The sequence below is a fragment of the Achroia grisella genome, unplaced genomic scaffold, assembly GCF_030625045.1.
Source record: "Achroia grisella isolate CSIRO2021 unplaced genomic scaffold, CSIRO_AGI_Agris_v1 utg903, whole genome shotgun sequence".
Lineage (NCBI taxonomy): Eukaryota > Metazoa > Arthropoda > Insecta > Lepidoptera > Pyralidae > Achroia > Achroia grisella.
The window spans coordinates 649,295-673,877 of record NW_026713061.1 but is presented as its reverse complement, the minus strand read 5'-3'; the positions used below and the strand labels follow the sequence as shown (position 1 = coordinate 673,877).

At 33.7% G+C, this 24,583-nt stretch overlaps 1 protein-coding gene across 10 annotated transcripts in view; it reads right to left on the bottom strand.

Annotated features, from left to right (window-relative positions):
* The window catches only part of LOC131853675 (tensin-1), a 108,362-nt gene that overhangs the window by 13,280 nt on the left and 70,499 nt on the right, over window positions 1–24,583 (bottom strand). For 9 of the 10 annotated variants that reach the window (XM_059204664.1, XM_059204666.1, XM_059204663.1 and 6 more), the window contains 8 exons: window positions 17,160–17,210; window positions 15,222–15,389; window positions 14,692–14,876; window positions 14,010–14,159; window positions 12,972–13,135; window positions 11,975–12,181; window positions 11,028–11,207; window positions 847–1,459 (listed from right to left, as the gene is read on the bottom strand). In XM_059204664.1, the coding sequence (XP_059060647.1) occupies window positions 847–1,459; window positions 11,028–11,207; window positions 11,975–12,181; window positions 12,972–13,135; window positions 14,010–14,159; window positions 14,692–14,876; window positions 15,222–15,389; window positions 17,160–17,210 (1,718 nt within the window). Of the gene's footprint in view, window positions 1–846; window positions 1,460–11,027; window positions 11,208–11,974; window positions 12,182–12,971; window positions 13,136–14,009; window positions 14,160–14,691; window positions 14,877–15,221; window positions 15,390–17,159; window positions 17,211–18,196; window positions 18,480–24,583 lie in introns of those variants that run through there. The other variant, XM_059204672.1, reaches the window with a different exon arrangement.

The following is a 24,583-nucleotide window of genomic DNA, read 5'->3' as shown; positions in this document are numbered from 1 at the left end:
CAAATCATAAATATTTATGTAAAATGTCACTCTAAATCGGCGTATAAGAATTCGCCCCAATAAAGTCCTCTACAGAATAACTGGTTTCTCAAGATAACTTTTGGTATTTTATTAGATTGATCTTAATAAATATACAATATCATATAAGAATTCTAAATTAAGTATTCCTGTTGTACAGTACTCTGTGTTTATGTTATTAAGGAAATTTCGTAAGAAACAAGTTTATGGCGGAGATTGTGGTATTTAGATACCTACGCAAAATATTATAAATCAAATATGTGCTATATATTTTAAAAACAAAGCTCGTATATATATATTACGTTATAATTTGAAATGGAAAATGTCCTTTTACCGCTTAATGTTAAATTAGAAATTTTTTCTATTTTCTATTTCTATTTAGAAATTGAAACCTCATATAAAAAATTGTGCGTCTACTATTTAGTAAAATAAGTAGGCAACGTACGTAATTTAGTCGTTTAGTAACGATTAGGCAATTCTGCCATTGCCAGTCAACAATGGAATGGCTGTGCAATTACGACGAAATGTAGCCAAAGCAATTAGATATTTAGAAACTTATTTGTCTTAAAATCGTAACTCTTTAATTCCCGGAAACAAATTAAATAAGTATATAAAACATAAAAAATAGGGTATATATACTTTCTTAAATACTTGAATATATATATTTTTTAATTTATTTTATACGAGATAAAGTTTAACTGTACACCTATCAAGACTTTTGAGACAGATGAGATCTAATCATATCGTCCATTTTTTTTGCCTACTGTCAAAATCGAGATAACGAAGATAACGAAAATCTAATATAATAACAAAACAAAATTGACTTGCCTGCCGTTAGATTGTGGAGAAACTGGTGGCGGGGTTGCAGTAGTGGTTGTGGTAACATCCTCGTGTGTCAGCTTCCGGAAAGTGCGAGGCGACAATGGAGTGCGTGGTGACGGCGGTTCAGGAGTGACTGTTCGTTCATCATCATCATCTTCTATATGCCTGTAGTTTCGGTCATTACCGAGGGCTCGCCTCACTAACTCAGGGCTGGCAAGACGATTAGATGCGCGAAGCATGCCTGGTCGCAAGCCGGGTGCTCCGTATGTGAAGGGTGCGGAGTCTGCGCGCGCGTGGTACGGTATATCTGGGGCTCGGTCGGCGTGCGACTGCGAGCCGGCGGTCGCGGGCGGCGGGTCGGGCAGCGCGCTCACCGTTCGCAGCATGTCACCGAGCAGCGTGTCGAGCTCATCTGGCGGGCTGGGGGCGGCGCGGCGCCCCGCCGACGATATGCCGGAGTCCATCGAGGCGCTGAGCGGTGAGGCTGGCCCGCCGCCGCCGGCGCGCACCACCGTCGCGTATATGGACCCGTCGAGAGGTCCAAATGTATGGGCAGCTTCGCTTCCGTCGCCTGTCTCACCGCTCGAACCCGAACCCTCGGCACTGCCGTTATTCTCGCCTGTGCCAAAAATAGGATCCAATATACTATAAATGCACTACAATAGTAATAATCATGTCTCGAGGTGACATGTTCAGCAATGGTAAGTATAAATTACAAATAGCTTTTAAATTGAATTCGATTTGCTCCAATAAACAAGTGGTAGTGAGTGATCTTATCTCAAACTTGTTTAGTTTTCTTCAGTAGTGTGTGTTTTGTATCACTTAACATATTTATAACTAGTAATTGCAAATTATGACTACCAGCGTTTTGCACTTAGTGCTGTAGGTGCAAGGAAGTGAGCTATTAATTAACCGTTCATCTTCTATATTCAGTGGTCCGTGCAGTTACGTGTAACTGGAGAGTCGGAGTCTGACTGAATCCTTAAAAGGGTTAAGTTTACATCCCGTTAACCTACCAGATGTGTGACATTGCACCGTTGTATAAATTGTGGAATCTCTTGTGAAGTCGATCACAAACAAACAACTTCTTAAGATTTGAAGTCATTTAAATTTAAATTATTAGCCCATTTATCAAATAAAGAAGTTACGTTTTATTCACGAAAATTACTTAGAGACGACCAGATCCACCACATATCATAATTACAAGAAATAATTAATTTTCAACGGACAAAATCAGAGGAAACATCTAATAAATAAACATACTAATGAGGCTTGTATGTTAACAGTGCTACTATTATACGAGTCTAAAAATGTATTGGATATGTAAGTATGTTAGTATTAACAAAATTTGGAATGACGAGAGCACAGATAACCTCAATTTAAAATCGTAAGCAAGTATGAGCGGAGGATATGTTCTCGCAAGTTGGCGGTTCAAGGTGATACAGGCTATTTAGGAAGTGGCCTCAAAACTCGTTACAATCAACTGCTTTTAGTTATAGCATCATTATTGTTACTGCTGTACCGTTGTTAATAATTAATTCGAATAATAGCATTGCAAGTTATCCTTAAATGATAACATTAAAAAATTGTTTATATTTTTAATGGCGGAGGATGCCAATTCGATGACAATGTTACGAGACGTTTTCCCTAAAATGGATCATAATTAGGTAATAGTTCACTCCAAAAAATTTTTATTCTGAAGACGGTTTTTACAAACTATGTAAAAACCGTCTTCAGAATTGAAATGAAACTCATTCTGTGGGTTATGTTAACTCTCCTCTCATTCATTATATTTTATGTATGTACTATAAAACTGTCTATATATTTTAAATTCATTATATTCATCGTTATATATATATATATAACTTTATTCGTATTGTATAAAATAATGTCCCTCACATTGGTGTACTATATAATTTTATATACGAGGTCGTAGTCAGTACGTACAAGAAGAGGGAAGGGGTACGGGGTAACAATGACCTTTAAAAACTTGTTGTACTTCCTAGAAAGTTTTAGATTTCTACTGATATCCTGATTTGCTGAAGTCGAAAGCGAAACCGGTGGTTGATCAGTTGGCCGGCTGATTAAGAAAATCTCTAGCTACTTCGATGATTGTGCATTTATTAGGTCTCGTTTACATCTCAAAGTTTGTCATCGCTTTCAATTACATTTAAAAAAAGTGACAATGTGACAAACGGAAAGTCACAGTAAAGTTAAAAAACCGGCTTAGAATGAAACATACACTACTGGCGATGTCTTTAAACCTGTAAAGACCGATTCTATTTTCAACGTATTGGTAATACAATAGTAATATTATAAACGAAGAACTGATTCGTTTAATTTATTAATAGAATCTTTTTTGTATATTCAAACTTTTTCAAAAATATATTTGAACTTGTACGTATCTTACGTTAACATATTTTACAACATTATTTAGTATCCACATACAAAGGTGCCATTAAGTAAATCCATAACTAGGTGAAATATGTTGGTAAATATTTAGGTATACAATTTTAATGCTGAGAGAAAGATAACACATGAGAAGAGGTTTACTATAACTATTTTTTTAAAGGTATCTTTTATGTAAAGACATAATATACGTCGTATTCTAAATAGTTTTTATTAAGTGTACATGGGTACTGTCAGAATATATTTCAATGCCAATGAGAAAACTGCATGGTGATTGTTAAAATAATAATGTTAATTATAGTATTATTGTATATTTACTTAATTAATTGCTATAAGTATCAGCAGCTTTTAAATTTTGTGACAATTCAAAAAAGATACTACATTATATATATAAAACATACGTAAAATTATCTTGTAATAAATTTTGTACTACTTAATACCTAATTCAAGTGTCTTAGGGACGGTTGTATGGTTTCGAAAGAGAACTGAAACTGAGGTTGTCAATAACGCAATTAGTGTAAAGATATCAACGTCAGCGTCTGGTGACCGTCGACGTCGGCCGCTGTTAAGGAAGATGTGGTTATTTCTGTTATGTCAACGAAAATAACGCGGCTCGGCTTAGCGCGGGGCTACTGTTACGAAATGTGCGCCGGCGCAGGAAGAGGATGTGCGCCCTGCGATCGACGCCCGCGCCCTACTCGCCTAGGACGCCATCCGTTACATAAAATTATAATGGATCTATCATCTAGGAAAGCTAATATACTTCTTGTGGAGGGATGGTATCACTGTTAATACTATACAGTTACAGATCCACCAAACTATGTGGATGTTGATTGACTGGAAACTGTCATGGTTAATGAAAGATTTGCCTTAAAGGAAATTATAAAAAAAATTGGATTGTACTTCATACTATTATGGTCTACATAGCATCATCACAAGTAAGCGACATTGTTAGATCATATTTAGTAATTCCATCATCATCCAAAAAATATAGCTGACGTTATGTGTAATACTTATACTCAAAAATAAGTAAAGACACGATGTATTATTTGCTTAAATCTAGAGTACTTATCATTATTATTATTTACAGGAACTAAATAAGTAGGTACCTACTTCTTAAGTATTTGTACACTTATTTGCAAATGTTCAAAATGGCTCAATAAATGTTTTCTATATATAATATTAAAAGCTTTTATTTTTCATAAGGGAAAGAATCACATAAAACATATTTTTTTAATAAATTACGATGTACTTTTTGATCCTATTGTTACTATCTATCGCCGAAAGACATATATCGTCGGTGTAGTAGACAGGCTTTTTAGTTCGTTAACTAATGAAAATGAGCGTGTCCATGTACAATGATGCCTTGTTTTTGGTAACGCACCTGTCACGCCCACTTTACGAATTGTATTAATACTTTTTGTAATATGTTTTGTTAATAGACAAAACATATTACTTTCCTATAAGTTACAATTTCTAGTACTAGTAGTTAACCACCCTCCAAACTGTTTCAAATATCATGAGTTTTGCCATAGAAAGCTTTGCATGTCAATTAACAACATAAAAGATTCTCCGGTGATTGATACACTGATAACAAACTAAATTAATCCAAGAGATGGCTATAGGCTCTCTTCTCGCCATTTTGGATTCAATTATATTCAGCGAAATGTGGGCATATTAATTGTTGCATTTACAATGACGTCAACACATAACAATGCTTATGACTGTCCCATCTGGTATAACAGTCGTGAAGGTATTATTAGTAACTATTACAGATATTGAACTGTTGTAAGAATGACGCTGTGTTGTATGAAGGTGAACGTGTGTTCACGCCGGGTCGCAATGATGTCATCAGGCCGCTCCACCTTGTGTTTCTACGAAACGAAACTCTGTATTATTATTCAAACCGCTTCCCTATCTCCGTTCGTTATAGTCGTTAGCTTCAAAATGTAAAGCCATCTTTATACCTATTTTAAAATTACATAAAGATCGTTCGAATAATATCTAGGTAATTTAAGTACTATTATTTTACAATTTATCATCGTCTCATAACATTATTCAATGAACAAATATGCTATTTTAGTTTAATAATTTACAACATTGTGTAGGTACTTATAGACAGTACGAAAGCAAACCCAGTGAATATGCCTTACCTAGTAGACTTACCTAGAAGTTGACAAAGGAGAAGAGTCATATTCAAACTATAATAACAGGCATTTAATTGGGACTCTGAGTCGAACGAGTACATTACCTAAATTGAACGTTCCGGAAGGGAATATGCACATTCACCACGCGTCAGTGTAACTGGACTTAAGAACGCGACTGTCAGAAAAAGCTTAAGATAAAGTACTGATTGTGGCAGAATATTCCGTCTGATATTTGATAAGAAGTAGCAGTAAGCAAAACATTCAAAGAATATTATTCTTGCTATTTCACTTCTTTCATAAGCATGAAGCATTGGATATGTCAGATTAATTAATCTGATAACATTGTGTATAAAAATATTAGATTACTAGGGTCTGATATTCATCAATTGATATACATAAATCAATATTGGTTTGTATTAGTTCAAGCAAAAGTCCGCCAGCTGCATTTCCAATTAAGAGAAAATTGATATTGCTACAGATAAGAGGTACAAAATAACCGACATTATTCTCATAGCAATATCTCAGTTTTGAGTTCAATTAAAAAACATCGCATGTAAATACAAAACGCAACTAACATTTATTAAAGGGAGATACACAAGCAAGACAGTGTGTCTCTTTTTTAACCTTATTATGTATAACCTGGGACAGTAACAGATATATACGAGTCTAAAATATTATCAATAAAGAACATAATAGCGGATGTACACTTTATAAACAGAACTTGACTATTGGCAAGTACCTACTCGTGTGAGTCAGTGATTGTTTCGGTTCGTTTAGGCTGAATTGAGACGAACTGTGACGAACGGGTTGGCCCTCGAGAATGCCTCGGGGCGAAAAGTCACCGCGCCGACGAGAGCGAGTGGATATCCATCAGCGATTCTCCACACCAGTCAATTAGTGCAAGCGGCGCAAGCGCCGCCGCAGCGGAACCAACGCACTCACATCTCGTTTGTCATCAATAACAATACCGTGTCCAGTCCTCTCATAAATTCTATTGTTATTAAAGAAAACATGTCTGTACACATTATAGATAAATTTTATCACGCCTGTCACCACACACGCATTGATTTTTGACACAGTTTAGTTTTATCTACCACCTATTAACATAAAGTTTACTGAAGCCAACAAAATACAAGAGCGTGTTTAACAATTGGAAACTTGTCCCACTCACCTCGATTTTAACTCTTCGATAGTAGAAGACGACCGTTACCGAATTTCGTGTTTTGCTTTTATTTTACGAGCTCACTGTTACACAACTCCTATGTTAGTCACATTAGTTTTAGTCAGTTTCTTTAATAAATTATAATAATCGTAAAGTAGTTGTGTTATAGTTTGGAGAGAGCGTGTAGCGTGCCGCCGCGAGATACGGCGACGACTGGGCGGGCGGCGACGGCTGGCTCGTTCCGGGCGGCGCGGCGCCACCACACAGTGCCGACTACTAACACTAAAATAGCTTCGCACCTGCAGCACCGCAGATAAACCGCGACCTGCCCGCTTACGACCGCCTTGTCTACGGTGCTTTGACACATTTAAACTTACTTTCTTCACTTTACGTCAATAAAAAAAAATAACCACTGTAATACTACTGATTGAACTTCTTTATATCTATAACTAACAGCTATCGGTTACGTTTGCGATTATACTGATATGACGCGTATTTATATACTAGCTATGCTCCGGACATAGTCTGAGTAATTATAATTGTAAATTACGAATATGTATAATAAAACAAGAGATATATAGAAAATGCCTTTGAAAAGGTTCTATCAGAATAAAGGCATTTTCTATGTATATTAATTTTGACTAGAACATGCTCTTTAAGTATGCTTACTCTAAATACGGGTCTCGGACATAAAAGTTGATCGGACTTGAAAGTTTATCTTTCCCGTATCAACAAATGTCAAAAACTATTATAGTATTGGTTTATAATTTTAACAAGATAATATGATAAACAATTTTAGTATATTCGGTATACATATATCGAATCGGTCGAATAAGGTTTTGGTCTCCTATAAATATTTATTACATTCTGTAATTAAATTGGGAAACTAAAACCAAATAATTTTATCCTGTATAACATTCAGAAAACCGATCAAGACTGTACCTCACCGCTAGTTTGAATGTCACTTATGCATTCATAATTTGGCGCATAAGATTTTTATGAGATTATATGATGACATTGATAGTTTTACAACATAACATAGGTATGTTATGTTGTACAGCATGCGACTTTTAATGTCTTCCCACTTATTAGTAACTTACAAAGGCACATGCAATTAAGTATAGACCTAAAAATTGTAAAAAAGCCTTTGAAGTAATTTTAAGTATGCCATTTGACTTTACAAATACAAACCCAGTGTTAGTTATCTACCTACGAGAACATAGTGTCAGTTATCTCTATAGTTAATTCTAAATTATTTTTACTATTGTTTTAAATATTGTCTGGAAATCGGCGGTCACTATTTGAAATTGTATGGTTCCGTCGCAAACTCACAATTAACAATAGGTATAGGATCACGATACTAATCGACACGCTAAACCAGCACATGTTTCTTCATTATTTGACTCGATATATAAATAACCGAAAATAAATGTTCAATAAATTCCATACTAAAATAGATAAGTATCCACTTGAAATTCATATATGTATAGATGCATAAAATTTTAATTCTTGAGCCAGATATAAAATCCTAATTATATACACCTTATCTCTAGTTACGCATCAGATATATAAGTACATAAGAACCGGGGATAATAAAAAAATGATTTCACCATCGATTGTATGTAAGTATTAGTAATCAGAAGCTTTTTGTCATTGTATAATAAGTTTAGCTTATGTAACTCTTTCATATGTTATTAATATCATTAAATTGCCTTGTATTTATAATTTTATTTTTTACGTAGGGACGGATTATGAATATAACGCAATATCATTTTTTTCATATGTATTGTAGGAGATGACCATGAAAATCGAAAACTCTCAAGATAAGGAAACTTATATGGAATCAATATGTGGAATAATAATGGATTGTTGTAATGATCATGATGGTGGTGGTGCGTATCGAAAATAATTTATTTCGATATCAATTTAGTTGTTGGTTTTATATAGTCATAATACACAATTATTCCATTACATTGTTCCATTCAATTACATAGAACTTTTAATATAAAAGCTTTCTAGCCCGGAAAGTATTTAAAAATTTACTCAGTATAATTCCTAAACTGGTTTACACTACTAAAACAACTTACTTTTTATATATTTTTGTTTAGTATCATTTTAAAGATTACTTATATTTTTGCCGTATTAATAAAAAAACTTGCATAATAATATGTACTCTATATAATATATATTACATATTAAGTAATATACACACTGTAGTAAGTAAGGAACACTGCCGTTCTTTAGCTACATACTTGCTAACGAGTAACGGACGCGCAGTTAATAATATTATTAGTGCTGCAGCACATGAAAACGTCTGAGAGGTGTAGTTAGTTAGACACGCCTTCCATGTGCCAATATTACAGGAATAGACTGAAAACTGCGGATGTTGCAGCAGTAAAATATAATGTTGGTCTGGATAATAGATTTCATATAAATACCCATAAAAGCAACATGAAACAAATAAATTTGTTAAACATGCTTCCAAAACCACGCATGAGCAGAACACGAATAGACTCTCTGCAAATATTCAAAGAATGTAAATTGCTCTGATTTATACGTATGCAGGAGTAGGTTATTAAATTATTTTGATAAGTAACTAGACATTATATAATAAAAATCTACATTTAGCTGAATTTGATAGATTAGATTTCGGTTAGTAAGATTTGAAATTGAAATTTGGTTTATAATATTTAAAAATAAATGTCCGTAGCTATATGTATGTACTGAGGACAAAAAATATATTTTTAAAAGAATACTTCTGTTTCTGCATGCTAGTGCGCTTAATGTTTATTCCATTTTAATCTGTTTACAAGCAACAAGTTAAGTTAAACTATTGTCATTCCAAATGCAACTCGCACAAAGTTACGGGCACAGCCAATAAATATGCAAGCGTTAGCAACTCACACAGCGCCATTAAGACACTAAGCAGAATACATCCCATAGGTAAGACAACTATTTGGCATACTTAATATTTTTTTTGGAAATTATTACTTAATAATATAAATATTCAAAATTACTCAAACTAGACAGAAACAATATTTATTCACCAATTAAGCTTTATTACTATATACCATAACATTATCTTAAATGCCAAAGCTGTGGTATGTTCAAAATAGAAGCACAATTATAATATCCCGATATATAAATATCGGTAATACACATGTATTACCACAAAGTAACCTTATATCCAATAATATAATGAAAAACATTAATAACGTACTAAAAGTACCTATTAGTAGCAGAAAGTTATTTTAGGAAATTATTTAACAATAAGGAAGTAATCTATTTTATTCTAAACGAACTTTGAAATTACTTTACCGTTATTCTATATGAATATGTGTGGCTACATTTTGTTATCTTAAAAACATTGGTTATATCTAGACATGTAATAAAACTGTAGAGGTCGAATGTCTGTACATAAGAAAAAAAGAAAAAAAACCGTGTCAGAGGGATGTTAGAAGTGAAATAGAACACATTTAGAAAATTTAAAAGTTATTGATTTAAATGAATTTTTTCATGGAGGTAGCTTACATCTCCGGTCAACGTCTTAGATATCTTTAATCACGGAAAATTAAAGAGTTCCAGTGGGATAGTTAAATATCTAATGGGATAGTTAAAAGTTACTATAGTAACTAATAGTAACTTTTATTTAAATTAGTATAAAAAGTGATTATGACCTATGCAATGCAAAGAGAGAGAACAAATCATTGAATATTTTTTATTATTTGGTCCAGGACACTATAACACGCGGACGAAATCGCGGGCAAAGCTAGTTAGAAATAAAAACCCATGTAAGTAAGATTTCTGAAAATAGTTATTCACTAACGAAGGCTCACAATAATTACACAATTTCTAATATTTATGAATAATTTCTTAACAAGGTGGAGAAGTCAGGTGGTGAACATAAAGTGGGAATTGCCTCTAATGCAGACGTTCGAAAATTCAGTGACACTCCTAATAAAGCATTATTAAATAAGGCATTCAATTTCTTTGTTTTTTTCTCTTTATTCGTATCGACAATATTATATTCAATACGTGTAGAAATTATAAGTATTATTTGTATAATTTTATAGCATATTGTACCTAAAGTGTTTTACTCACAAAACTTATGCTTTATCAAATAATTTTATTTTATTCAAACTGCATATTTTTATTATCTAAATCAATACCGAATAGCAAACTTTAAATCACCTACGTACACTTTGTACAAAACCTTCTATGGATATATTAGAATGGGTTTGACTTCTTTCTCATCTATTTATGCCGTCAAGCAGCCTTCTTTTTGAAATCCCAGTATAATTAGCCTTGAATCAATCAATGGAGGATTGACATCTTAGTTTAATGTGATTTTCGTGATATTGTTTATATATGCAGACGGTATCACTTTTCATCAGGCCCGTCGCCAACTTATTTGTCATTTTAGTTCTATATAAAAACAATAAAAGTCAAACGTTACAATATCCACTCACCATTGTCGTCATCAGTTAGCGTCGAGAGCGGCCTCAAGTGTTCGAGTGAGTCGGCTCTTGCAAGCGCATCGGGGGCAGCTCGCAGTGGTGCAGCGGGGGTCGGCGCGGGCGCCGCTCCGCCTGTCCCCTCGCCTCGAGCAAATACTAGTTCCACAGCCCCATCATTCGGAAATAATGGATCTGTCAACAATTAAGATTTATTCAATTAGTATTATATAAAAAAAGTATAACCTAACCTAAATAATAATAACAACCACTATACATATACCAGGAGAATTCAATAAGTACAAACTAAGTAGACCTATGGGTAGTATACAATTAATAGAGATACATAAACACTACTAATACAAACAATAATATTCACGAGTGCAAATATTTCTCTCGTGTCAGAATCCAATCCACGACGTGCAGTAGACATGTCTTAATATAGGAATTATACATCTATAGGTTAAACATAAAATTGAGTACCGAGGACCTATGTCTATGTAGCTAACTTATCCCTAGTTCTAGAGATACTTTAGTTGTCACTCAGACAGTAGCTATAACCTTATTGGTATTAACCTATTGTAATCAAATTGCGCTACTTGATCACGACAAGTTTATCTGGATCAGGTTATACAGCGTCTATATGTCTATCAAGTCTTACTCTATTTATATGCTTATCTAAATATGACAGTTCGAGAATTGATATCGTTGTAGATATAGATAATACACGATATGCCACTTGCTCACACGCGTTCTACCGAATATATTCCACTTAGTAAGAGTAATATTTAAATTTATTACAAGTATTTACCGTCGTCAGAACGCCACGGAAAAATTGCCATTCGGTAATTTTTCCGAGGCGTGGCTGAATATTGCTTGTCACATAAGGGATACCAAACTAATAAACCGATATATGCTGAGTTCTTTTCTATCTTTATTTATGAAATGACAATAAATTTTACCATGGGTGGCATGGTCGAGTTGTTGCTTGGTGAAAGATAATGTGTGGTCAGCAACAGCGCAGGTATGGAACTGGCACGCGAACGCGAGCATTCGCGGCGGAGAGCGCGCGTGCGCAGGTCTCCGGTACGCGCGAACTAGCACGTCGCCACGAAGCGCCAGTCGTCCCACACCCACCGTCCAACCGCCCCCGCTCACCATATATAAACCTGCCAAAAAAATCTTTAATTGGATTTTTTACACAAAATAGCGTTTACGTTATCATCTATTTACTAGTTTGAACTCTATATGGCGAGAAGCAATTTTGAATCGACTATAAAATTAGAAGTGGACAAAAGATATATACTACTGAATTTGGGCATTTTATGACTTGGATATAACAGTGAAATGTGATACCACGATACATAAAATGTAATATACCGTGTGAATGAATTCTCTTTCTCATTTTTTCCTTCATCGTCTCTGACGCCCTACCTTATGAAAAGTTGTAGCCATAGATTGTAGTAGACATCAACAGTAATGAATGATCGCAAGTTTACACTTCCGTCCGTTTACGATTATAGATGTGCTTCAGTTTGAAGACAGGGAAAATAGAATCGTTATATTCTGGCATAACACCTTAGACTCGTTCATTAATATGGTTGATTTCAATTAAATGGGTTTGCCACTTGTTGCCATTCCAGTTATAATAAAAAAAAAAACAGAGTTCAACATAGTAACTTTGAACATTGATACCAACGTTCAAATATTTAAAATAATTGTGTGTATGATAATTATAACACAAGCTGCTCGTCGCGGCTTTGAAATGGTGAAGATTTTTCCTCTTAAGTTGAGTTATTATTGAAGTTTTAATAGGGATTCCTAATTTATTTCTAATAATAAATATAAACTACGGATTACTAACGGATAATGTAGCATTCTAATTTGTAGTTTTTGAGTATTATCGTTATAAATGTCGAAATTTTTCTTCTTTATAATGTTTTGCAGCTGTAAACCAACCTGATGTGTACACGCAGACGAAGTTCTCATAGATTTTAAGGAATGCTATAGTAGGAGCGGCTGGTGATGCCAGGGAGCCGGCGACGCTCACGTGAGTCAAGTGCAGCGGAGCGGCGTTCACGCGAATCTGGCCCGCCAACAACCCCGCGAATGTATCTATATACCTGTAAATATATTGAGTTTAATAACTACTACCCATTAGAAGTGACAAATAAGATAACGGTCCACTTGTTTTTTTAAATGGGCCAATAGGGCTTTATTGCAAGAAATGCATGGTCCATTTTTCGTGAATTCACCACAACGATCTGATTTCAACAACTGATATCATCCGTACGCCCTTTATGATAACCTTAGCAGTAGGTATATATTACTAGTGCATGCGAATTACCTTTTTGCAAAATAAAACTAGTGATCAATCCTTAAAAAAAATAACCAAAGCTCTTTATACATGACATACACAAATAGGAAGCGGAGACAATTTACTGTATATTAAGCTGAATTTAAACTGTATGAATAAGAACTAGAAGAGATTTGTTAGTTCAATAATACAAAATAATGCGATGCATAGGTGAAATATTGTCCAAGAATGCTAATGAGAAACTAAAGAATGTTGTTAGCCCTTATTGTTCATGTATCAAAACTGACCAGAAGAATCAATAATAATGAAATGAGTAGTAATTATTGGCCACTTTTCAATAATCTAAGTAGTCAATTATAAAATTTGTTTTTTGTATACTATCCGTCGTCTGTAGTTTGACAGCCGTAACGAAACCAAACACGGCAGGCGCTTTCAAATAATTATCTAATAAAAATGAAAATCCTGCGTATTGAAGTGTACTGGGGTATGTTTGCAAGTGTCTATAAATATACGTTTTGGACACTAATCCGTTTTAGCGAGCAGGAAATAAAAGCTACGGAGCAACGAAGGTATTTCAGTAACTTGTAACCTAACACTATCAGCTATGTTTACAAGTGTCCATAAAGAAATCAATAAAGTAATAAAAAATACATGAATATTTAGTATTAAAAATTAATTACCGTTTGTTCGATGGTAAACCGAAGACCGGCACTCGATCGTCAAGGTACCTCCTCATAGCATACCGATCTAACGCATGTTCTGGAGCTCCACATATCGCAGAATAGTGCATGTACGCTGCCACTAAAACACCGAGGCCCTCTCGATTGCCCCTGTAAGTGGACATACATCGGTATACATTAGTAATAAATACTGTAATAAGTATTAGATATTATTTATAAAACGATATGATTTATTACGAAGAATAAAGATATTTTAACAAATACGTTTACTCTTTTATTATGGAATAAACTCATATTACTAGGGTATAGCTTTTTACACCTGTAGTAAGCTATACCCAAGTAATACCTAAAAGATAGTGAAATTAGGTAAAAATAGTTTTTAGTTTATCCATGAAAATAAACAGACAATGAAATTTGTAACTTTCCTATATAGATAACATTATATTTTATACAAGTAATTTTATTGTACATTATTTTTCATTTTTCAAAGGTTATAAAGGTTGCGCTGCGAGCCAGCTCTCAATGTGTTTGCAGGTTGCGGAAATATTAGATTTCTTTCAGAAATGATGATTACAGGATATATCCAAAATTGATAACCTATGTATGACCTATAAACGATTTCGGGTTATTGACTTATTGATTGAAATTTCTTATAACTGCTATAATAACTGCGGTAACTTACCAGGCTAATAATACAGCTACATTCTTTGGATGCGCTGCGAGCCAGCTCTCAATGTGTTTGCAGGCTGCACAAAGTTTCTCGAGCGGTGGTGCCAGGTTTCCCACCCATCCCAGCAGTTTCGCCCTCCCGAACACGTTACGTGCTCGACTGTCGCTACTGCCATCGCCACTGCTCACCTCGAACACCTGATTATAATTATAATTTTTTATCTAACTGGAATAGCAAACTTACAATGTGTGAAGGATATCAAAAATGTCATATGATAATGTTGCCACTTACCATCTGGTGATCTCACTGCTTGTTTGCCATTTAAATATAAAAAATAAGACATATTCAGTGGTATTTTATCTTTCGACTTACGTTTATGTTTTGATTAGGTACGAGCTGACTGTAACTTAGTCGAAATGTCGAATGTCTTAGTAGAAAATATCTTTATTTATCATAAAATTATTCGTGTTAGACCCAATTGAAAATCATACATATCATATAATCAATATAATAATCAATGAACTGTTATAGTATGCACTCACCATAAAATGTTCACCATGTTTGTTGTTTAGCATGTGCGCTGCTTGCTTTTCTGATTGTGCATCGCGTTCAGGTAGATGTAAAGCCAGCATCCGTTCGGCCACATAGCACAAGTCTAGTCGGGAGGTGCCCGCAGCGCTTCCGGAGTAACTCACTGATCGTGGTCCACTCTACAAATCATAAACTCATTTTAAAATAATTGTATTGATTTGATACGACATATCCAACTTTCAACAACAAAAGGTTTAGCGAATTACGGAATGATAATAGGTGATTCTAATTTTAACCAAGATACGAAAGATAATATCTGTCTGATAAAACAACTCTTCAAATAAAATGAAAACATTGCAAACATTGCAAACGGTTCATTTGTTTCGGATCTACAATATTACAAACAAAGACTTACAATATCCCTTTTTATATTGAAGGCAAAAAAAGATATTCAAATTCGATAAAACACAATTTACGGATATCTAACCAGAGAAAAAGAGATAGATTGATAATAATCCTACTACAGCTCATATAATCAGCAGAATAAGCTATAGTTTTCTCGTTTCTATATGACATATCAAATATCAGTTTGTTTGCCCGCTATAATTCTGTGAAAGTGACACAATCCATGCGTAGGCGCACGCAAATGCGACGTGACAGCTTGAACGCGGACTTCTAAGCATATAATCCGATTAAGTTGGTCGATGCACAAGTTCTACGTAAGTTCATTTAAGCACAAAGACGTTTATTTTGTGCCGGTACATTGGATTTTACCGATAAAGTTAATAATTGCTATTACAGTTAGGTAGTCAAGTATGTATTGTATTTATAAAAATAATATACTGGATGTAGAAGAATGTGCAAGTGTGATTTTTCACGATTTAAGAATGGAACAAAAACAAAAATATAATACTGGAGAGAAAAGACTAAGCTAATAATATTTTTTTACTATAACTTAGAAAATAGATTTAATTAAAGCAATTTAGAACATTATTCCAATGAGATAAAGTCAGAAAATGCATACTTGTATTATATTTGTTTATTATTTCGGGGATAATGGTGGATAGCTACTCAAAATAGATTATATGTGTGTTGTCAATGGTCGTCAGTTCCGGACTCTTTTACACACATATTGTACGTTTACAATTACAACATATATATTACACTTGCCACATACATTACATTACACATGTACTATAAAAGAGTGTTATAAAAGAGTAGAGTCTATTTGTTATCTTATTGATATATATTACTTCTTATTGTTATTGTTTGGATTTTAGGAGTGAGACGAAAAAATCTTACCATTGCAGGTTAGATTCTTCACACGGTATAAACATTTGTATTCATAAGTATGATTGTTTGTACAGGTCTGGATATTTTCTATGTATTTTATGTATGTATTTATAAAAAAAATCCATTTCTATCAGTTATCTAGTAACATAATACAAGCTCTCCTTAGGTTGGGACTAGATGGCGCTGTGTGAATTGTCCTGAGTTATTATTATCTATTATCTAGAAAGGGGTGAATTAAGGTACGATAATTTGTCTTAATCGCGAGTATCAGTTAGTACCTACTCTATAACCGATCTTTATGTGTAGGAACCTCTACACTCGTTTCCATCAATATACATGTCACGGTATTTCCACCATACTACAGTCATGTCCAAAACGTGTTGTATTTACAAACATTTCACAACATGTTATAAATCAAAATGTATTTTGGTAGATTCACTGTATATTAAACACAACATATTTTCGACTTGTAAATTATTATTGGAAAAGGAGGATAATATCTTATTGTTTATTAATAAAGCAAGACTAACATAGATTGGTTTGTAGTAATTTACTATTTATCAGAATTTCTTGTAAATAAATAAAATCTTGTCTAACACCAAAGGTTAGTTTTTGATTTATTAATTGCGATTTCAATGACTCAAGAAAAGGCCAACCTGTTCTCTTGTGAAGCCAGCAGGAGTAGCAGGTGCACTAACTGCTCGTGACTGAAACAAAAAAAAATACATTGAATATGACATTAAAACTCTTTCTCTTACTTATCTTCTTTGAAAGCTCAATAGTGTGAAGACAATTAACAATGTGGATTATTATGCAAATACATACTGTATAGAAGGCGAATCATTGGTAAGGAAGATAGAATAAAAGAGACAGAATTCAGTGGAATGCATCAAGTCTATCACCCATTAAAAACAAATACCACTAAATATTATTAAGATTATTACAGTATCAATATTAAATAAATGTATATATTTACATAATTAGGCCATTATGTATGTATATATATATATATTACCAATTTCGTCATTAACGGAGACTTTATAATACGTCAAGAGGCACGGTATGGCCCGGAGCCTATCGCGATCGGATGGACGGATCCAGTTCAATAAAGCTAATAAACGAACTCGGGTGCCAAGGTGTGGCTTAAGTGATTACTGCAGCTTTTGTGGGGTGCTGCGCTTGTTCGCTGTTTATTACATGTATTGCCGCTCTTATATAATTTGCAATGAATCATCAACAAATTGGTTGAGTTTTGCAAGATAATTCGGGATAGAGTTTTTTCTATTCCTTATGTGTTCTTTTTACAAACACTTATTTTTTCGGTCACTGTATTTATTTAAATAAATAAAAATCCATTACCTAATATATGTAAATAAATGTTCAGGAAGATATAACTCTTTATTTAAACATTTCTTTATTAGTTATGAAAAGTAAAATTAATAAATTTGATTGGTCATTCGTTTATATTTATAAGTCCTTAGAAATATAAAAATATAGATGTAGGCGTCGTAGAGAATTGTGCGACCAACCGTCCCATAAAATCTTTATATTATGGTAATAATCAAGTCTATGTTTTATACAAACAATATGACGAATAAGAGCAAGATATGTTTGTTGTAAAAACGTCCAATATGCCTACGTGTATAACGAACAGACGCCTCTTTGCAGAGGTTTAGTAAGTTACATAACAAACCGATTGACGTATACGAGAACCAGCAACGGAGCTGCGGGATCGGGCGCGAAGTTCTCTAGGCCCTCGCTGTAAGTAGAACACAGCTCGCCATAATGCAAACGCCAGTCGATGCAGTGTCCTCGCTGCGTCCGCGCCGCCTCCGTACCGTCGTGCTCTCTCACGCATTCTCTTACTTCACCTACGCACACTACCTCCGCAATCCATTTCACCAAAAGGGCACACAAAATTTCCCATCAATATTCAGTGTAATGACATGACACTTTCACTTCTGTCGGACATCTAAACTTGTCTAAAAACTATGCAATGGTAATCTGTAAATAACGTTCTCGAAATAATTCTCCATACGTATAGATACGGTGTTTAAATCAGTAACCTAAAATAATATTGTAATTAACATAGTTTGTAAATTTTTGCTACTAAATGACTTAATTACCCACTAGCGCGTATGTAGAATTTTCAATACAAATAATATTATATATATTAATATTATTTTATTATAAAACTTTAACAAGCTAGTACTCATGCTAATTCTAATCTTTGAGTTTATAATGTCTTACAAATTCATTAAGAGATCGTCCAAAATCGTATTTATGTCTTTTTTGAAGTATGCACATAAATGATTATCCAATTCTTTGTCACGAATTCACGACCATCCAAAACATTCCGTGGTAGTTTACATTCTTTGTACTATGTAGGAAGTACTTACATTTATTATTGGTTTTAATTAACTAAAATTCTTATGAATACTCGTGATACTTTACTTATAATATACATGTTGACCATGACCGTCAGTCACATTAAGTTGACAAGCTTGTTCAATACCGTTTTAAGACCGTTTTAATTTATAGTTTATGGTATAAAACAATCATAGATTTTATGGACCCATTTTATTGAGAGGAATAAAGGATCCTTTAAAATCAGATTACTGAAAAGCGATGTCTGTGATAACAAGAAAGTAGGGTGGCCAACGGTTCTGGGCGTTTGCCGCCCGCAGTATAAGCGGCGCGGCGCGCCGCCCGTGCCGGGGAACATGCATCTCTGCACTGCGTCATCTTCACTATTCTACCGACTGATTACTTTAATTTTAACATTTTACTCTCATCCCTGTTTATTTTTTACTGTACTTGGTATTATTCAACTTTAAACAATCTTATCTCAATTGACGTAAAGTAAATTATCGTGATGAATTTTCGCTTGGAATTTTGGACGCAAGATAATAGTGTAGAATTCTTATCACGATAATTGTAAACTCGAGCATAACCATGACCTTCCCCGTAAAACGAGCCCAACACGCGCGGAGGTTAACGACCTCGGGGGTGAGCTGCATCTAAATAAAAGATCGTCACATGTAGGAGCATGAACGGTCACCGACTGCAGACGGTCGAGACGTCCTTTCATACTGATTCAGCATACAGCTGTTATTGTTTATTCTAGATTCTTAAGCGATCTGTTTACTACGAAATCAATCTCCACTTCGTATCGTGAATTCACATAGAATCTGGCGCAGGGAGCACTTACTTTATTAAATATTAGCAAACTAACAATTAACATAATTTTTAAAAGTCTACAATTATAGAAATATAACAATTATTAATGATATAATAATGTCAAATGTACGTGTAAATGAATATCAGCAAACAGTTTAACACTCTAAATAGAGATTGTGGAGTTATCATATGTTATTGTACATGTTTAAGTTATCTATCATGAGATGAAGCTCATAAAAATATAATAAAACCATGAAATGTGTAAAAATAGATTCGATTTACTTTAAACGACGAAAAATAAAGTTTACGAGTTTACATATCATGTTTTTCACTATTTTCATGAATATTTCACGTATGGGAAACTTTTAAATTAGGAACGTTATTTTGCACTGTATTGTTTGAGTCTTTTCGCTGTAGGTATTAGTTTAAAATATATGATAAAAACACGTGTTGAAATGTTGTCTCTTTGGGAGAAGCTGTGCTGTATCGCGCGCGGAGCCGTTAGGAACACTGACGACGCCGACTAGAGGCGCACCGCAGCGTCCCGGCGCTCGACGAACTGGCGACGCCGCGTTGCTAAGCAACCGACGCATTCACTACTATAGCAACGTTCTCTAACATGTACTATTTTTCCAGCATCCGAACATTTCCTGTATTGACGCAATAATAAAAGTTGCGTTTTCCGTTTCAGCATGGACTCTAATGCTATATGCATGTTTCATGCTGCACTATTTCTGTATTCGTTACAAAATAATATGTTTTGTTAACAGTTTTATTGACATTCTGAGGAGCATATAAAACTTATAAGATTGTAGGTCTAGTTTCAGACGACACAAAATATTTGTTACTATTCGGTTAGTTCTTACGGCTCGAAGAACCTGCATCTGTATCAGTATCTAATATTGAACAGTTTTAAGAAAGATTCCAATTGAAACTAATCATCGTAAATGTATATTATTAACTAGGAAATAATTGTCAATTTTTTGCAAGGGTTGCGAAGGAGATTGGAAAATCACAGTGTATTTCGTTTGAAATGGATTAAACCCTTTGTTAACTATCCACATATATAACATAGATTGGAAGTAGAAAATTGTGAAAGTAAAATTATTATACCTGCACCATGTCTTGTTACAGATGGATGCTAATATAAATTGACGTTTGTCTGCAAAGTCAGATGGCAGCAAAAATAATTGTGCTTGACTGACACGCACGAGCTTGCCCTGCGTAGAGCAGGTGTCGTGAGAATATTGATAATAATGATATCTTAATGATGATGATGATAATAAAAATGATGATGACTTTTTTAATTTTATTAACTTTTTATACACCTTTATTAATTCATATGCCTATAGGTACTAAGTTGTTGAAATTCTGAATTAGTACAAGTAGTGTTTATTAAAAACGGCATACATTATAATTCGTTTTATGGGACTAATATTGTAAATACGGTAGTACCGTATGTTGGTTTGCAGTTTTTGTAGAGTCTGATCTGCTATATTTCGTTCGCCGCTCTATCCACCGATGATTTAATACCACGTCTTTTATGTATAAAGTTTTTGTAGGTATACTTTGAGTTTTGTAGTATTTTATTATTATTTATGAAATACATAATTTATATAAATATTATTTTATAATTTAATCAATTTAGATTGTTTCTTTCATTTTTAAAATTTATTTATAAAAATTTACGTATATATGAAGTAGGCTCATATATAAGTAAAATGACAACATATTCTGATCTGATCGATCATAGAGTTAGAAGGCGACTGTAAAATAAAACAATACAATGTTATCAATTTTTTGGGTTCCTTGATATGTCTACACCACGTCATAATCAAATGGCCTCGGCATGAAAATTTGTTTTATGTAATTCCTAAGACAACGTCAGTCTTAAAATTTTTTTTAAAAGTATTTATGTAGGTATAGTTTGCACGCACAGGTGTGTATCATTCTCTTATCAAACGTATGGTTGTATATTTATGGTGTATACACATCACTCATGGTGTATATAAACAGTACTTTATCTGAGATAATATAAACTTAAAACATACAAGGCCTTTAACACAACAACGACAAAAGGCATGTGTTGAAAAAAAATATATAATGTGAAATAATTTTGTGGGATAGCACTTTCCGCTATTAGCTTCTTTTTACCCGACGATCATATCTCGATAATTGGACTTTTAATTAACTTAAATTGAGTATAAATAACAAACAAATTACAATTGATAACAAGAAACAAAAAGCAAACTTTTATTAAGACTACTCATTAGTTAAATAATAAATCTAATTAGACTGACTGGATAAGTAATTACGACTGCCATACAGATATACCCCTGAAAAATGGTAAACGGTTACCATAGCCTATGGACGCCAGAACCACCAGAAGTGTCACGTGCACGTTGCCGACCCTTAAGAAACCTTAATATACTTTTCTTGAAAAACCCATGCTGTTGTCTCTGGAGAAAAACTCAGTAGGTCATTACACAATCTAAGTGTAAGTTGGAAAAACAGTAATTAGTATTAACACCGTTTTTCAAACTACTCAAATCTCTCACAACCCCACGAAAAAAAAATAGTAGCGGCAGATACAAAGATGAACTAAAGAGTAAGAAGATTCAATGAAAAACGGGTTTCTTATTCAAAGATAATTACTCTAAATTTTCTTGAAATCGAATTGAGAGAAAATGAAAGAGACAAGTTTAGACAATACCACTTCTGTATTACCCCCATTACTTGATTACAAAGTTGCGTTAAGTCGCAAAGATAAATTAAAATATCCGCTAAAATATAATTACTTAAAGAAACAGAGCAAGTTATAATGAAAGTTAAACATTTTCAATAGCAACTAAGTGTATTGTGTATTCCAAAGGCATAGCGTAAACTCAGAGCACAAATATTTTAGTACGTACACGTTATTTCAGCACATAAGCATAAATATACTATGTGCATATAAAGTATAATAAATTACTTTCTCTCTCAAGCATGTTTTGCTAAAGGAACAATATTGACACACCAAATTAAAAGTGTAGATATAGAAAAGTGATAATCGTTGTACAAAAGGAGTTAGAAAGTGTGACTTTATATTTGTCGGTGTGGCAGTCAATAAAACTATCCTTAACAATCTTATAATGTACTACTAATAGGTACTTACTATTCATAATCAATTACTTATCTGTTTTTATTCTTTACTGTTTTTATATAGTGAACGTGTACTTCGGGAAACAGCTACAAAAAGTAATTTGTCTCTACTGTAACAAAGTGTCTACAGACTTGTTTTGCGATAAAGTAACAGATACGGTAATTGATTGCATTCATTAATTTGGAAATAAACTATAGGTAATACTTATCACACCATCATATTTTATCTGCATTCCTACAGCTAGGAATATGAACAAAATGTTGCCGGAGGGCCCGGGGCCACAATATCGCAAAGCTATCGTGAGAAAGCACTACAGTCGTTTTTGCTCTATCACTTTATCTAAGTCTATTGCCTGAAGCTTCGTAACTATGAATTTTTATGGATACCTACGGTGGTCTTCATCGAAGTGACAATTTCAAAGTTTCTGCTAAAAACCTAAAAAGTCGAGTGAACATTAATTCATTTGACTTTTTAGGTAAGGATTTTTGTGTTGTACTAGTGCTATAATCTGTTACTATTTTATTTACTATATAATAATTTGGATACTTTCTATATGATAAAGGTCAACTCTGATTGAGTATCCTGTTGATAATATTTGTATTTTTATACTTGGACGTAGGTCTTCCTAATTCCTAATGCCATTTACTACAACAAAACATAGCGTACCTGTATGGTAATAAACAAATATATAAAGTATGTAATTAGGACTCAGTATCCAGTGATTTTACTATATCTTAATCTTTTAACTTCTGTACCAAAACACAGTAGTAGTAATTTACGAAAGTTATGAGTCATTCTCTTCAAATAAAATAATTTATTAGATAAACAAATGCATTCTCCTATCTAAATATTATTATGAGCAGATAAATACCAGATCTTCGCTTTCTTTGATATCAAGCTATGAAAGGAAAGCTATTTATAATTATATTCTTCTGATCCCTATCTGTATGTTGTTTTAGTAAAATCTTCTATAATATCTGGATAATTCAAATAGTGATGTCCCAAATTATTGAAGTAACTGCGATATTGGTATATGTGAGGTATCATGTTACCGGCGGCTCAGGTTGGTTGCTTAATTCAAAATGTTTTGATTGCGGAGGAGTGTAGGACACTATCTGTTGATCTCGTGCGCCGGGTCGGGCGCTACGTCCATTGTGTAAGTGTCGAATTTTATTTATGGCGACGCGACGTGCCTAACGGGTGTGATGGCCTATGCACCGACACCTGACGCCGCTGATCGCTATCACAACGACGGCGGGTGGTCGCATCTTCCCAGGGCTCGATGAACGAATTATGAACGACATTCTGTGCCAAACTATACAACAACATGCTATATTATTACAACATTTGACAATTGGTATGTGCACGGTCAAAATTGGTAACGGCAATATTTTTAAAGACAGCCTTGCATAACGGAGAAAACTAAGTCAAAAGAGGATCTAAGTTTATTAATCTGGGAGATGATTTTTACCAACGATTTTTCAATAGATCAAACAGGTTTGATCTAATGAAAGTTTGTTATTTTTACAAAGAAATAATTCTATATAAAGTAAAATTAAAAAAAATATATAGTATAAGTAAAATTCTATTCATAAATATTTCTATATAATGACATCACTCAGAAATAAATCTCGAACAACATTCCGAGGCGCTGACGCGCCATCCTTTGTTAAGTTTTATACTATTTAGCGATATTTTACTGTTACGCTAAATTACGTCTCAAGGTTTATCAGAGATCAAAGTAGACATTCAGATCAC